The sequence below is a fragment of the Onychostruthus taczanowskii genome, unplaced genomic scaffold (assembly GCF_017590055.1).
Source record: "Onychostruthus taczanowskii isolate IOZ18803 unplaced genomic scaffold, ASM1759005v1 scaffold54, whole genome shotgun sequence".
NCBI classification, from domain to species: Eukaryota; Metazoa; Chordata; class Aves; order Passeriformes; family Passeridae; genus Onychostruthus; species Onychostruthus taczanowskii.
The window spans coordinates 3,738,860-3,753,689 of NW_024503013.1; the positions used below are offsets into that span (position 1 = coordinate 3,738,860).

Sequence of the window (14,830 nt, forward strand, 5' to 3'; positions counted from 1 at the left end):
ACCCAGTTTTTTTCTTCCCCCAAGGGGAAGTGAATGTCTCTGCTTTGCTGAAGCATAATGTCTTTTTCCACTGACAGAAGTCTAAAAGCACAAGTTTCTGACCTTAGATACTTTTCTTAATGGAGTCTGCACTGCATTCACACTTAGTAATTCTTTCATTTTCAACTGGATTGTAATTGTTCAAGTTTAAGAAGCAACTACAATGACAAGGTGCAGAATTTTTCTTGAGACTTAGAAAGTCAGCACATAAGTTTAACCTCCCTCAGATCGTTTTGTGGCCTAGAGCATCTCATTACAGGATAAACTAATCAACAAATAATTTGTCTTCCAAGACTTGGAAGAGTCTAAAATTAATGAAGACCACTTTATAAATGCCACAGAACATCACTAATGCAGTAACTTTTTTTCTACAGTCCCTGGTCAAACATATCTCCTACTTATCTAAATGGAAGTTAAAATTATTTTATTGATTATGATCAAGAATCCAGTGTCTGAGCATATACCTATCTGTATTAAACACAGTCAGTTTAATCCACTCACGCATCCTCAGGAATGCTGGCTGCACATCCTGTTGTGTTGCAACAAAAGTGTTTTGTAGAGATCTATTGCACTGCACTGCTCTCCACTTACAGCAATGATTCTTTCAATTCATGCTTGTCTGCCCAGTTACACAAGTGTGCAGATGAAATACATATATTTTTCCTGATAAGAATATTAGGATTTACACATTCATGAACCCTCTGGAAGTTAAGAGTGACAGTCAAGATTTTTAACAGCTCCTGAACAATGAAACTAGACACTTGTTGTCCATTACACTGTTCCTCACACTTAACAATAAAACACACATTAGATGTAAATTACCCTCAGGAGAGGACAAATGCAGACTGATTCTGGTCTTATACTTTTAGTAACTAAAGCTTTGTACCAAGATCACTAGTGATTTTGAGCAACCTGTTTCAATAGCTAATAAATGTTATTGTTATACAACTTTAAAAAATTTATATCCTGAATTTGACTCCTGATAGGAGTGTGTGCTCTTCTTTTGCATTTCGAGCTATGGAGTACTGAGATATCCATTTCACCTGCTGTGATTTCTCATATGCCAGAGCAAGAATATAAGAATTGCATTATGGCCTAACTGGTCTGACTATCTTCCCTTCAGCAATATCATTACATAGGCCACTTCAGAAGGCAAAACACTCCCATGGTAATCACGCCCTCAGATCTACAGAGTTATGAAGCTATAGATCATGCTCATATTCACCTTGCCCTCAGAGGCAGCCTTGATGTCTCCACCTCTCTTTTCTTTCTTTGCATTTGAATATCCTTTGGTAAAGATTTTGCATTGATGCTATCTGGAATATCACAACAAGTTAGTTCAAAAAATGCAAACGAAGAGAAGATTGACTGAAGAAGTGTGCCAAGATGTGCTGCAAAGGAACTCTTCTGCCTAAAAAGAAAAAAAAAAATTAAATTATAGAAGATTTGATCTTGAAATGAATCCTGTTTCATCTTGTCATTAATGACCTTGGCATAAAAGAAAGAAGTATGCAAATGATGATTGTATGGTACAAAATTGGACATCTTATCAATACAGCAGATGATGAAAATAACAGATGGGAACGGACAAGAAATGTAATCCTATGAAGAACAAGGTCATGCACATATGAAAGACTGGTTATAAAGAGGGAGCTCATAACTTGCTAATGAAAAGGATAAAGATCTGAGTGTGTTCTGTGAGCACAGAATAAGTATAAGCCAAAAAACTAGCAAATATGAATCTAGGTGAATTCAGTGACAAATTTCCAACACAGCTAGAGAAGTATTAATGCTTATACCCCTAGAAAGATTTTATTTTGAATGCAGGGTACAGTTCTATTCACTCAGGATCAAAATTACTCAAATTAGAACCACTGCATGGGATAGAAATATATAGTTAAAGGAAAGACTGTCAGTGGTTTCTTGGTTAGCAAAGTAGACCAAATCTGAGAAAGGAAATGCCTATACTCAATTAATGTTTCTTAAAGTGAACTTTGGGGAATTGTAATGACTGTTGACTAAAATTCTAAAAAATAAAAATTTGAACTCGTTCTCTCTTTATATTCTCTGTATATATTTTGCACTTTTCGGTATTAAATACATACATATTTCATCAGGAAGGATGATAATCTGATCGTATTTTCTCATTCATATTTAGCATTAACTTCCTCTCCATTCATAAAAAAATCAATCAATCAATCAATATTATATTTCAAGTAATCTTAATTTTAGCACAGTAGCAAGACGTATTCCAAAAGTCACTGCATTACAGTAAAGAGGGAGAGGAAGAAAGTTCTTATTTTCTAAGATGGCTTTTTTTAATACCACGGATAGCATCCAAAATATTTCTGTTCATCTCCTTAATGAATTTCTTTGTGCTAGTTGGAATAATTCACTTTGAGCATGCAAATATGCACAATGTGCTTTAAGCAAAATCAAAGTTATTAAAAACCTGAAATGCTCTTCTTTAATCCCTGCTAATAATTGTATAAATGCACTGTTATGATAATCCTCACAAGAGGGTATTAGGACACATAAATTTTGTAAGATGAAAGCTGCATTCAAGAGTTGCTCAAACTGTACAGAAAACACCCTTGTGAACTACCTTGAACACAGATTTACTGAGTTTTAAACTGGCACTTCATCCCTGTTTCAGCAAGCGTCCTCTGCAGATTTAATGATCAGGAACATCCTCCTGATGCACGCTGGGAGATATGGCTGCAAGGTCCAGACCGCAGCGGACACCGTGTCAGACGAGACAGAGCTGCTTGTTAGGGGTGAGTATGCTTGTGGTTCTCCCCTGAAAACACAGTCACCACACTCAGCTGTACCAGGGACTTTTAAACAAGTGAGCTTCAGGGACGTCTCTGCTAGGCAATGGTCCTCAGATTTTATGTTATTGAAGCCATTTGTGATTAACCTGCTGTCTTTGAAAGGAGTTTCCACATAAGCTGACCTGCAGACACTGCAGAAAGAAACAAGAGACAGGTTAATAGGCAGTTTTAAGAGAGGTAACAGCACAAATGGTATACCAGATTAGCTAAAATGCAGACAATTAGCCTTCACAGACCTGTGTAAGGTAAGTATAATGAGTTTTTGTTATTCTATTTGATTCTTTGAATTCCATCTTGTGGTCAAGCCATTCTTTCGTCTTTAGCAGTTTAGGAACATTCATTCGTTTCCTAAGAGGGGTGCCCATGCAGCCTTTTGTAAAATTATAGATACGAACAATGAGAGAAGCCCTGAAATATGACAAGAATTTGGCTTTTATCAGGCATGGAATTGTTATCACCAGTTGTTTACTGCACCTTTATACCCCAGTCCTGCAACCTATTAAATTGTTTCACCTGTCATTGAACCTTCCTGATTATGCACAGGAACTCAGAGTCCTTTTCCTGAAAGATCTTGGATCATACTGAGGATGCCAGCTCCATTAAGCAGAGTGTTTCTGCATTCTGCACCAGGGGTGTGTGTGTGTGTGTGAATACTCACACACACACACACACACACACACACACACACACACACACAATCAGACACTTGTGCTCAGTGCCTGAGAGGATCTGAGGATTTGCAGTTCACTTACTGGCGTAACGACTGGTGGGTCCTGCAATGCCAAGAGAGATGGATCCCTGCTAGGTAGCACAGCTGGGTAGCCTTACTGTGGATGATACATTTTTAAAATAATAAATCAAGGTAGATACTTTATGAACATATGAAAAACTCCATATTTAAAAACAAAAATCAAAATTATTTGGGTATTATAATATTTCAAAAATTTATTTTACCACATTCCACAATATCTTTAAACTTGATGTGTTCCTATCCACAGCTTTTAGGGTAAATATATGTTTTAAATTACAAAAAATGTTTCTGGCTGACTGCAGGGCTCTTCACTTTTTTCGTGAAAGTAATTCTATGAGCTATGGCATTATTGGGATGGTTGTATTCAGCTGACTCGCCATGTCATACCATTTTAGCTTCCTTATGAAATCTGATTCATCCTTCTGGGTTGTGCAAGGCCTTTTTTGTCCCCTTTGTCTCAGACAGGAGCAGGAGGCTCTAGGGATAGACAAGGCAATCTCAACTTAAAATTGAACTTTTGTGACAAAAAGGTCTCAGTTATTATAGGATAGACTGATTACAAAATTATTTTTAATAATACTGGTTATATAAATTAGTTTATTTAATTTCCTGTAGAAATTAAATTCTTCTCTGAGGAAGAGGTCTGAGATTAAATTTTTAAAAAAGGCATTGTAAAAAGTATCAGGATGCATTCATGTGAGTCTCATCATCAAGTCACAATGCTGTTGAAGTAAAAGCTATAACAGCTTTGTAGTGGAATTTGAATTCAAATATACTTTGCTTACAATTTTCTCCTTTTCTTGTTTCTGCAATTGGATAATTTTGAGATAGAGCAAGAAATTTTGTTTTGTATTGCAGAAAATGTTTAAAGCACCTTCAGCGTAGAATTGTGAATGACTAGTCCTTACAGACACCAACAGTGCTAAAATCAAAAATATTTATAAGAATCTAACCTATCTCTCCTTATACTTTTACAGGAACTTCATTTTCATTTCAGTATCTCTAATTTTTTTCTTCCCCTATCTCAGCCTGTAGAGTGCACTTAGTGGTGTGCAATTTGACACCGATGATCCCAAATCATAGCACCTCTCAAACTTCTTTATGTTTAGCTTCCGGTGATACTGGACATTGTTTAGGAGAAGATACCAGCAGAAACAGATGTTTCAGTAAATATTTCAGTTAACTCTGAAGAATTCCACCTGACAAAGGAAGCCATCCTCTATGAAGAAAACTCATGCAGTAAAGTTTATAATCCAAAGCCATATTATTCTTTATTTCCAGTACAGTTTATAGTCAAAATAATTTCATTTTATGCATATTACAAAACATCCTTTTCTTTTAAATGTTACAGCCCAAAGCCAAACTGAGATAGCAGAAGCTTTGTTATGAACCCTTATATGTATTGATATAAGCAAACCTACAGCACACCCTTGTTCTGACCTTTCTTTCTCTCCTTCTGTCTCTGCAGAAAATACCAGTGATAATACTGATAATATCATACCAGCATATAACTCCATTTCAATCATTACTTTTATTGTAGGGTTCATATGGTATTTAATAAATCATTGTAATTTTTTCTTCAAAAATTGTCCTTTTTACAATGTTTCTACATGAAATAAATTGGACATAGAGAATAAATTAAATTAAAATAATCTCATTCCCCCTCCTTTAGATATTCATGAATATCAGAATTACTGCTACTAGCAGATTGATTAAATTTAAACTGAAGTATGCATTCAACTGGTTCTCTATTTTTAAGTCAGAGGACTTTTTGTCAGCACTTAATTACAAGTGATTTTGAACAGTATTATACCTCGCTGCAGCCTTCTCAGATGGAGGAAGCAGAAACAAACTTTGCAGACTTCTGTTGCTCAAAATTACCATCCTGATCTTTAACAGACAGACATTCACCACTGTATTTTCAAGGAAGTGCAATGTATCAGTATCATTTATTGTGTGGAAAACACAGAGTATCCTTAAATAATATTTATCTATTTTGAAACCATTTTTACTGCTTGCTCTACTGGAAGTTCCTTTGATTATATGCCAGGGAATGTCACTATTTTTGCCCTTGCTCTTCTTTGCTCTGCATTATAGAATGAAAGCTATATTCCAAAAATATCACTAATATGAAAGAAAACACAAAGAACAGAGAATGTACAGTACCAAGTAAATCTCAGTTTCTTTGAGTCTAATTACTCATAAAAAGGTAATTAATGGTGCAAGAAGATTCCTGAATTTACTGCATAAGTATGTGTGTGTGTGTGTGTGTGTCTGAAAAACAAAGGAAATAAAGACAGCAGCAAGTTTCTATTCTGCAGCTTTCTATAATGTGTTATATATTTTTTAAACTCAAAATTTACATTTTCTAATTCATTACCTCACACGTCATGAATTTAGGTAATTTGCAGTGAAAAACATATCTAATATTTTTTCAATAATGATTGTGACCTAGTGAATCTCTTTCAGGAACATTCCAAAAGAATATATAAAAAGATATTCTATGTCATGTTTGGACAAAATCAGGATTCAAGTCCTATAAGCACTAAATACTCCCCTCCAAATACTAAGCTCTCTAAAATGTGATTAAACTATGCATATTAAAGTAAGAAAAACATTTTAGTGGTCTGCAGCATTTTTTTTTCTAATGCTGCCAGTAATGTGGATTAAATTAGGAAGAGATGCTCTGCCAGTGACTGGACCTGTACAGTACAGGCAGTATATCACCTTTCCAAATTAAATGTCTTGCATTTTTTTCTTGGAGGGGGTTATGAGTGAAAAGTATTTTGGTAGTCTCATGCTGGTCAACAGTGACCTTCAAGGGTGGGCCGTCCTGGCATCATCTCTTTATATTCAGGTAAGCTACTATTTAACTTGCAAAAGTATTTCCTCTCCAAAATACAGCTCTATTAAATTCTCTGCAATTCGTCATCACAGGGTTTTTATTATTATTATTACATGCCTAAAAAACCCCTCATGATCTTTCATTCATCTGAGATCCACCATCCCCTCTAGATTGATATTGCCTCTTCTAAGGCAGAAGAGGCAATATCAATCTCTTTCAACTTAACTCAGCAGCTGCAGTGCTCATCTATGAAGTAGGATAACTCTTTTTATCTTTCTCAGACCACGACTCACAATCACACTTTCTCCTTAAAAGCTTGCTATACCTGCAGGTGGCTGTTAGGTGGGACCAAGATATGTTCAAGCCTCTTTCTAAACCAGAGGAGCCAGGAGCACAAAAATCAGGTGACAAGAAAAATGAGCTCCTGGATGTGTAGGGCACAATTTAGGGCACCTCCAGTAACCAAAATATTTTCTTCTTTCATTGAATTGCCTGCTGCTGTAGAAATGAACAGAGGTTCCCTCAGGTGAACCTCTGTCAATGGCTTAAGCCAATACACTGAACTGTTATTGGAAAGGAAAAGCTGAAAGCTTTATAAAAGCTAAATGACAGGCATGCCATGCTCTGAACCAGATTGCCCTCTGTTGGGGCACAGATGAAGATAATGGTAAATTTTCTGCAATATTTTCTGGAAGAGAGTCATCAGACCCCATAACAGCAGAAAATATATATGCTGATACATCTCAATGACATCTAGAAGAGAAAACAGCTTTTCACAGAGGCTGGTAACTATTCTAGCACCAAGCCTGCAGAAATGTGATACCTCAAGTTCAATCACATGACAGAAATTATGTACGTCTGATGATCAAAGAAATAGTTTTAGTGGAGTGAATGGCCACAACAAAAACCACCTTTAAGGACTTATATTTCTGACACTCAAGTCATTACTTGATTTCATTTCATTTATGTCTTCTGTTGTTTTCTCACTCAAGGAATTGCAGAATACCTGTTTTCCACTCAAACAAGAATGTTTACAGGAGAATACAGATACTCACTACACAGTCAACAAATGTTTTCCTCAGCACATGAAGAAAAGAGCCATTTAAGAAGTAGTAGTGATTTATGATTTTTATGAAGGCCAATCCTATCCTTGACATCAGTCCAAGAATACTTTTCTCATGTCATGTGCATTTTCTGGCTACCAGCCTTTACTTATCTACCCAGATCTTCAACTTGCAGTGAATATTAAGTAGCAGAGGAGCAGAACTGTAGAATGCTATAGCTTGGCTGGTTTTCCACCTAACACTGGCACATCAGTAGTAGAGTTGTCTCTGTACTGATTTTTCACAAAGAAGTGATTACTTAAGCAGAAGGCTCTAATACGGGATAAATATGCATGTCATGTTCTGACACTAATGATATCATCACAGACACGGGCACCAAACACCCAAGTACCAGCCAAGAGACCTGCCTCTCACAGATGTCTCAGGTGATCTTGTAGCCAGCAATGTGTCAGCTTTTCTTGAGACAATGCCTGCTTGGTGAATTAATTTTTGTTTTAAAGAACACTTCCAAAAAGAGCTTATTACATTCCTACTTTCCATTATGCTCTTGACATCTGAAGTTATTTGTGTTTTCGTGTTTTCACTTCAAAAGATATCTAAATGATCCCATGTTTCAACTATGTTTTGCTGTAAAGATGTTTAGAAGAAATACTTTTATCTTAGAGGTTGTCACCATGAAAGGGCTGACCCTTACTACCCTACATTGGTTCAATTAGCTACAGTATTTTTTCTACAGTTTGTGTTTATTTAACTCATCAGTACAAAATCTATTTGCAGTGACTGGGAGGTTTTGAAGAACACCAGCAGAAGTCATAGATAAGAGCAAAAGGCTACTTCTTACATTTATTTTAGCAAAAAGTATCTCTTTTCTCTTAAAACACAGTTTCTAATTAATTCATTTGAAGCACTTCTTTGCCATAGGCTGCAAAAAAAAAAGCTTGAGTAGTAAAATGTCCTTCTAAAGCCATTTACTCTATATTCCTTGCTCTTTCTTCTGCAAGGTTGAAGAGTTGGCTGGAGAAAAACATCTGTAGTTCAGCAAAGAAAAATAGTGGAAGTTGGGAACACCACACAAGAGTCTAACTTGCTTTTACAGAAGTCATGGTGAGGCTTCCTATAGTCAACTGCAGGTAGAGATCCCTTTTACAAACACTGAGATGACTGAGCCAGTGGTCCTGGCTCAGCAGCAGTTTCCAAGAATAACAGAGTTTCTTGCAGATTAGAAGATCAGTGGAAAACCTGCTGTAATACTTATCTCATATGGATGGGGACAGTGCTTCATACATTTAGAACAGAGTGAGTGATTTTTGCTATATAAACCTCCATATTGGTAGAGATGATAGTGACACCAGAGACACCAGAACAGTTATTTTTCACCATTATCCATTTCAGGGATGCATGACATTCCTTTTTAGCAGCTTTATGACTGAATTAGAAATACAAAGTTGTGAATTAAAAAGATTGGTTTACATCTGTGAAAGCTTCAGTGCCTAATCAATTCTACCAAGTTTCCAGGATGTTAATGCTTATTTAATAAATGAAAGCTTTTTATCCTAACAAATTACTGGTTTCAGTAACACTAAGTTTTCAAATTCATTCCATCAACCCTTACTTGCAAATTATTCTTGCAAAGCTGGTTCACAATTCATTATAACCAAAAGAGCAAGTTTGTATATGTTTCAAGCTACTCAGACAGATGCTGGATGCTGCATTATGTATTGCCAGTCTATGGAGCAGCAAGGTCATCTCCAGACTTTCTTTCCTTAAAATTTCTCCACCTAATCACAAAGGAGCAAAGAGTACTGGTCCCAAAATTACTCACTCAATGTTTGAATTTCTGCAGTGAACAGTGTAAACAAAGGTAGTGAGGGTTGACAGTACAAGGTAACTAAGCCTGGGAGAGTGTAGCTAAGATGACAATGAGGTCTCTGCCAGGAAAGTACAGTAATGCAGCAACCAGGCAAGTTTGCTCAAGTTTTGAGTTTGAGGTGCTAAATAATGACATGTGCCATTTTCTAAAACATAAAATATTTCAAATAAATAAAATTCATAGAAATTATTTATTCATATTCCCTTTTATCAGTGATCATATAAAAGATCATTTCAGCACATTTAGTCCCTTTAATAATTTATATATTTATAGATAGATAGACAGATAGAAAGATAGATAGATAGATAGATAGATAGATAGATAGATAGATAGATAGATAGATGCAGAGATAGAGATAGATATATGGATGTCACTCTCTACAACTACCTGAAAGCAGGCTGTAGTAAGGTAGGGGTCAATCCCTTCTCCCATGCAACAAGCATCAGGATAAGAGAAAATGGACTCAAGTTGCACCTTGAGAGCTTTAGATTAGATATTAGGAAAAAAATTCTTCCCATGGAAGGGTAGTATTAGAATATGCAGCCCAGGGAACTGGTGGAATCACCAATTGTGGGTGTGTTCAAAGGGTGCATGGTTAAGGAATTGGTGATGAACACAATGGGGCTAAGTTAATGACTGGACTTGATAATCTTAGAGGTCTTTTCCAACCTTAATGACTCTATAATTTCATAATTTAATAAAAGGATATTTAAAATTAATTTTATAAATTTATTTTATAAAATAAATTTTATACATTTATAAATTTATAAAATATTTTATATTCATATCAACGATAAAATATACTTTAGGAGAAAAAATGTATTGGTGTCAGTTACACTGCAAATAGACCTGTGCACTCTAAGCATACAGTTTAATTTTTTTGCAGTACTATGTCATTCATCTACACTTAAGGATTTTAGTAGATTTTGATGCCAGCTATTTTCTGGGTATTTTAGTAATTGTCTACTCACTGTTTGTTTTTATTATCCTTGTCACTCCTACTGCTCAAATTGTGTTTTCTATTGTTATGGATGTCAAGAAACATTGTGATTTTTAAGAGTAAAAAAATAAGGCTCAGTCCTCTGAATTCTCTGCATAAATGCTGTATGCCCTTGGAAAATTATGACCATATATGGAGCAAATTAAAATCCTTTGACCAGTACAAATATTCATTTTAAAAAACAAACAGGGAAAAAAAAACATGGAAGGAAGGTTCTTTAAAATTGGGATGAAAATCAGTTTCCTCCTACAACATAACACATGTATTTTAAGACTGTGCCCTGAAAGCTAACCAAATGCACTGTGCATGCCTACTGTAAGTTATATGAGCATTGAGATCAAACAGTCAAACATCTACCTGCAAGCTGTAAGATGTTGAAATGAAACAGAGCACAATCTGGTAGCGTGAAGGGATGAAAGTCTTTGTGACTATAATCTGTAGTTTGAGTACACATTTTGTGGTCTAAAAATAAAATAAAAAGGTTAAAGCTATTCATCTTATAGACAGGCAAAACTAGCAATCTAAGCAACAAATCCACTCTTATCCTTTATTTTTTGAAAAGTAATGTTTCCTCAGAACTCCAGTGACCCGAAGCAAAAATAATGCAGGAACTGCTGGTTAGGTTGACCACCGTGCTCCCTTCTGTTGTGATATTGCCAATAAAACTTAAAGACAAGTACTTGGGCTTAAAGGTTTTCAAACACATTATTAAATGGAACATAAACAAGGTCAGCAGATTCTTGTTGGTCCTTGAAATTACATTTGAGTTGTAGCAAAGGCCAGGAAGATGCCCTGAGCACAGATCCCATTACTTGGACTCACAGAATATGTCCATAATACATAACTGTTCCCTGAGGCCAGAGGGTGCAGCAGAGTTCCAATTCACACACTTACATTCCCAGTCCCCCTCCCTCAGGATGGGCATGGCAAACCACTGTAAGGATTTGTCCCAGCCCACAGTAATCCATTAATTGTGCCAAAGCACTGGTTGGAAAAGCCATCATTTCACAGGGCTTGTGGAATTGTGATAGGGTCTGTCTGCCAATGTAAGAGTAGGTAGGATCAGAGCTAGAGCTCAGATCTGTACTTCAACCCACTTCAGTGTATCATCTGACACATTTATTAAATTGGAAGATAGTATATTACTCTAGATGGAGAACCAGACTTTTAGCCTACAGACTTCACCAAAATATTCCCAGCAATTTGATCTTGTAGTAGGATTTTATTTTTTTTAATTTAATTATATTAAATGGAAATATATTCATATCTTTTAAAAGCTGGGGTTTTTTCAAGAGTTTAAAAATGATCCTTTGTTCTAAGAAGCTTTCTTTCCAAGCATCAACTTATAGGTATGAACTTACTTCAATCAAAAAATGTCTAGAAACAAATACTAAATTAATGATCAGATGTGATTATGTTTATTAACTCAGTGTCTGAAAAAGACACCTGTAGTCCTGGGAGTGCTGGTGCTCACAGTAGGACTGGAGAGAGTGAAGGAAACAGCATGGACCAGGGTTGGGACAGCTGGCAGTGGATGTTCTGCAGCCCTAAAGGTAGTCAGCAGTCCATGCCAGAGAAAGAGACACTGCCAAAACTCAGTCTCTTACTCTGTTTGGGAACTGCTAGCAATGTCATCCAGGACCAATTCCTAGGTTAGTAGTGCTTTTAAACCTTAGATGAAATTCAAGTTCCCTGCCCTGCCCATACATTTGCGTCAACAACTACCACTACACAGAATTCCAGTTCAGAGGTTCTGGACGGCTTTCTGAGCTCAGAAAAATCAGCAGCTCTCAAGGATGCCTTATCCAAATTCACTATTTTTAGGTTTGCACAAGGCAGAGAAGTCATCAGGGCAAAGGGGCACAACATGACAGGTACCACTAAGGGACTTCTCAGGCAGTACACCAGGGATTTATCTTGACCCTCATCCCTGAAATGAAGTGAGACTGTTCAGGCTGAAATAATCAATGTCTTCTTTTTCTTACATTCCAACCCTACACCTAACCTTCCTGTCTATCCTGACGCTGGCTGGGTTATAACCTCTCCATCAGCCCACAGCCCTTATGTACCTTACAGAAACCACACATGGAGGGACTGGGTTTATGGATGTATCCACTAAAACCAGAGTGTCTCTAGCATCTACCATAGATCCAAATTTCTCTCCATCGTCTCCTCCACCATGTGTGAACGCATAGTCTATCATAGCTGGGTACAGCAAAAGGGATTTATGCTGGAACAGTCAAGCTCCTGTTTTATGCTGCAGTTCTATGTGCCGTTCCCACTGTTCTGTAGTTACTGCCTCTTTCTTATCCTCTTTTTCTCAGCCTCTCACCTTCTTGATGACAAGCCAGTGCACCTTGTCATTCAAAAAGCAAAAACATTCAGGTTAAGAAATCTATGTTTGTGAACTGCTACATATCAGGCTTCTTAGCTGTTTGGTAAAAGTAAGAATTCTCCCAGTCAGGCAGCAGTGAAGTAAATCAGTGCATATTCTGGGATACACAGGAAAGGGCACTGCCTCACTGAATGACTACAGCTATTTTTGGTAATTGTTTGTCAAGAACTCACACATTAACATTGTATCATGGGAAGCAATCTAACAACCTCTCAGGATGATCATTCCAACAATAAAAGGATACATAAAACAAACTTGCCAAAATGCAGTCATGCATGTCCTGAAATGAAGTATCAATCTATGGAATTGCTCTGAAAGGAGATAACTGACTAATATCCTTGACAACAAGTGCTCCTGGAGTTGTATAAGAGCCTATCACAGCCCCAAATATCTTCTTCATGAAGGTCAACTGCACTACAGTGCATTTATGACCAGTCATTTTCTGTCTAGCTTCCAGATAAGCATCTGAACAGACCATGCATTTTTTCCTCAATTGGCTATTCTCAGCTAAAAAATTGTTTTAGAGATCCTGAGCAATAACACAGCCCTTGGGAGAAAAGCCTTTCTGCATTAGCCATCTGACTGACACCATGAATGATAACATCCAAGCATCAAATTTAATGAGATTTCTACAAAAATGAGTGACATCTGCATAGCACTCATGTCCTGGCTAGCTGTCATACATTTGTCATCACTGAGGCCTTTGTCCTTTATTAATCCACTTTCAAGAATGCCTGCTGTTGGAAATTGAAATGTTTTTTAGCAGTCACCCTGCAGACTGTGTAAAAGCACACATCTCCAAAAGCATAATAACACACTGTCATGCCTAAGAATGCACCTAAACAGGAGAGAACTCTGACAACAAAGTATATTGAGAATTTAGCAGGGGATGTCTGCATAAATATTATTTTACATCCTTTAATATCAGCAAGGTTCATATTCCTTTGTTATAATATAGTGGCTAGAAACACTTTAACAATATTCAGGGTGCATGGGAGAAATATTGTTATAGAGGAAATGTACTAAAATATTTCCCTTTAATCTTGTTTATGCTTGGGACCATTATATAATTCTGGGCCTAGGGCTCCAACCCAGTAAAAGCATATGATTGTATCAAAACCCCAGCTTTCCTCTAAACTTTCCCTCATGGCTACAAATAAAAATTTCACTAATATTTTTCTAGATCAACAGATAGCCTGAAACAGTAGAGGATGGAGATTGAAGAATCACCCTATTTTATTAAATTAGCCCCAGGACTTTCTCTTCTGAGACAAAGATCTGACCTGGTGCTTCCCAGCAAGGAGCAGAAAACATGTGGCAGGAAGGCAGGAGTGCAGAGAACACATTTTTCTGCAATGTTTTCTCCCAGGAGGAAAAGCAAGCAAGCCATTTCCACTGCAAATGAAATGGGACTCCAGAAGGCCAGGAGCTGCAAGGTCCTGGTCCAATGGGAGGCACCACTTTATTCCAGCCATTGCTTGTGGCTCGGTCAAAGGCACTGACAGCAACAAAGACAAGCCTGATGAGCAGGTAGAGCAAGCAAAGAGGAGAAATTCCCAGCAATGAAGATGTTCATTGCCCATGGAAGTGGAAAACCTTGTTCTTCCTATGGCCCAGAGCCATATCCTGAGCTCCTGTGAAGACTGCAGTGTGTTGTGAAGATAATATTCTCCCATCATACATCCATAGTACTAAAATTTACTGAATTGAATCTCCTGAATTTCAAATATTTTTTCTCTTTCTTGTAGCTATTATTTCTGAATACCATGTATTTCCAACACTTTATTGTCAATTAGTTGCTTGTAGATCATTGCCAAGTAAATAGAGGCAAGTGAATAGCACAATTTGCTATCTCATTTATAGGATTCAATGTTTCTTTCACTCTGAAGATATTGAGTCCAGCTATTACAAAATTCTGATCCTACTGCTTTCACAGTTCATGTAACCATGTTTTAGTTGAAGGCATATCAGAGGAAACATAAAGCTCTTTGCAGCTGCAAATGACAAAAAATCACAGTATATACAAATGCTT

The 14,830-nt window shown here is 36.8% G+C and overlaps 1 protein-coding gene across 1 annotated transcript in view; it reads left to right on the forward strand.

Moving 5' to 3' along the window:
* The window catches only part of CNTN5 (contactin 5), a 269,832-nt gene that overhangs the window by 220,686 nt on the left and 34,316 nt on the right, over positions 1-14,830 (forward strand). Inside the window, exon 14 of the mRNA XM_041417056.1 lies at positions 2,696-2,816. Coding sequence (XP_041272990.1) covers positions 2,696-2,816 — 121 coding nt within the window. The remainder of the gene's footprint in view (positions 1-2,695; positions 2,817-14,830) is intronic.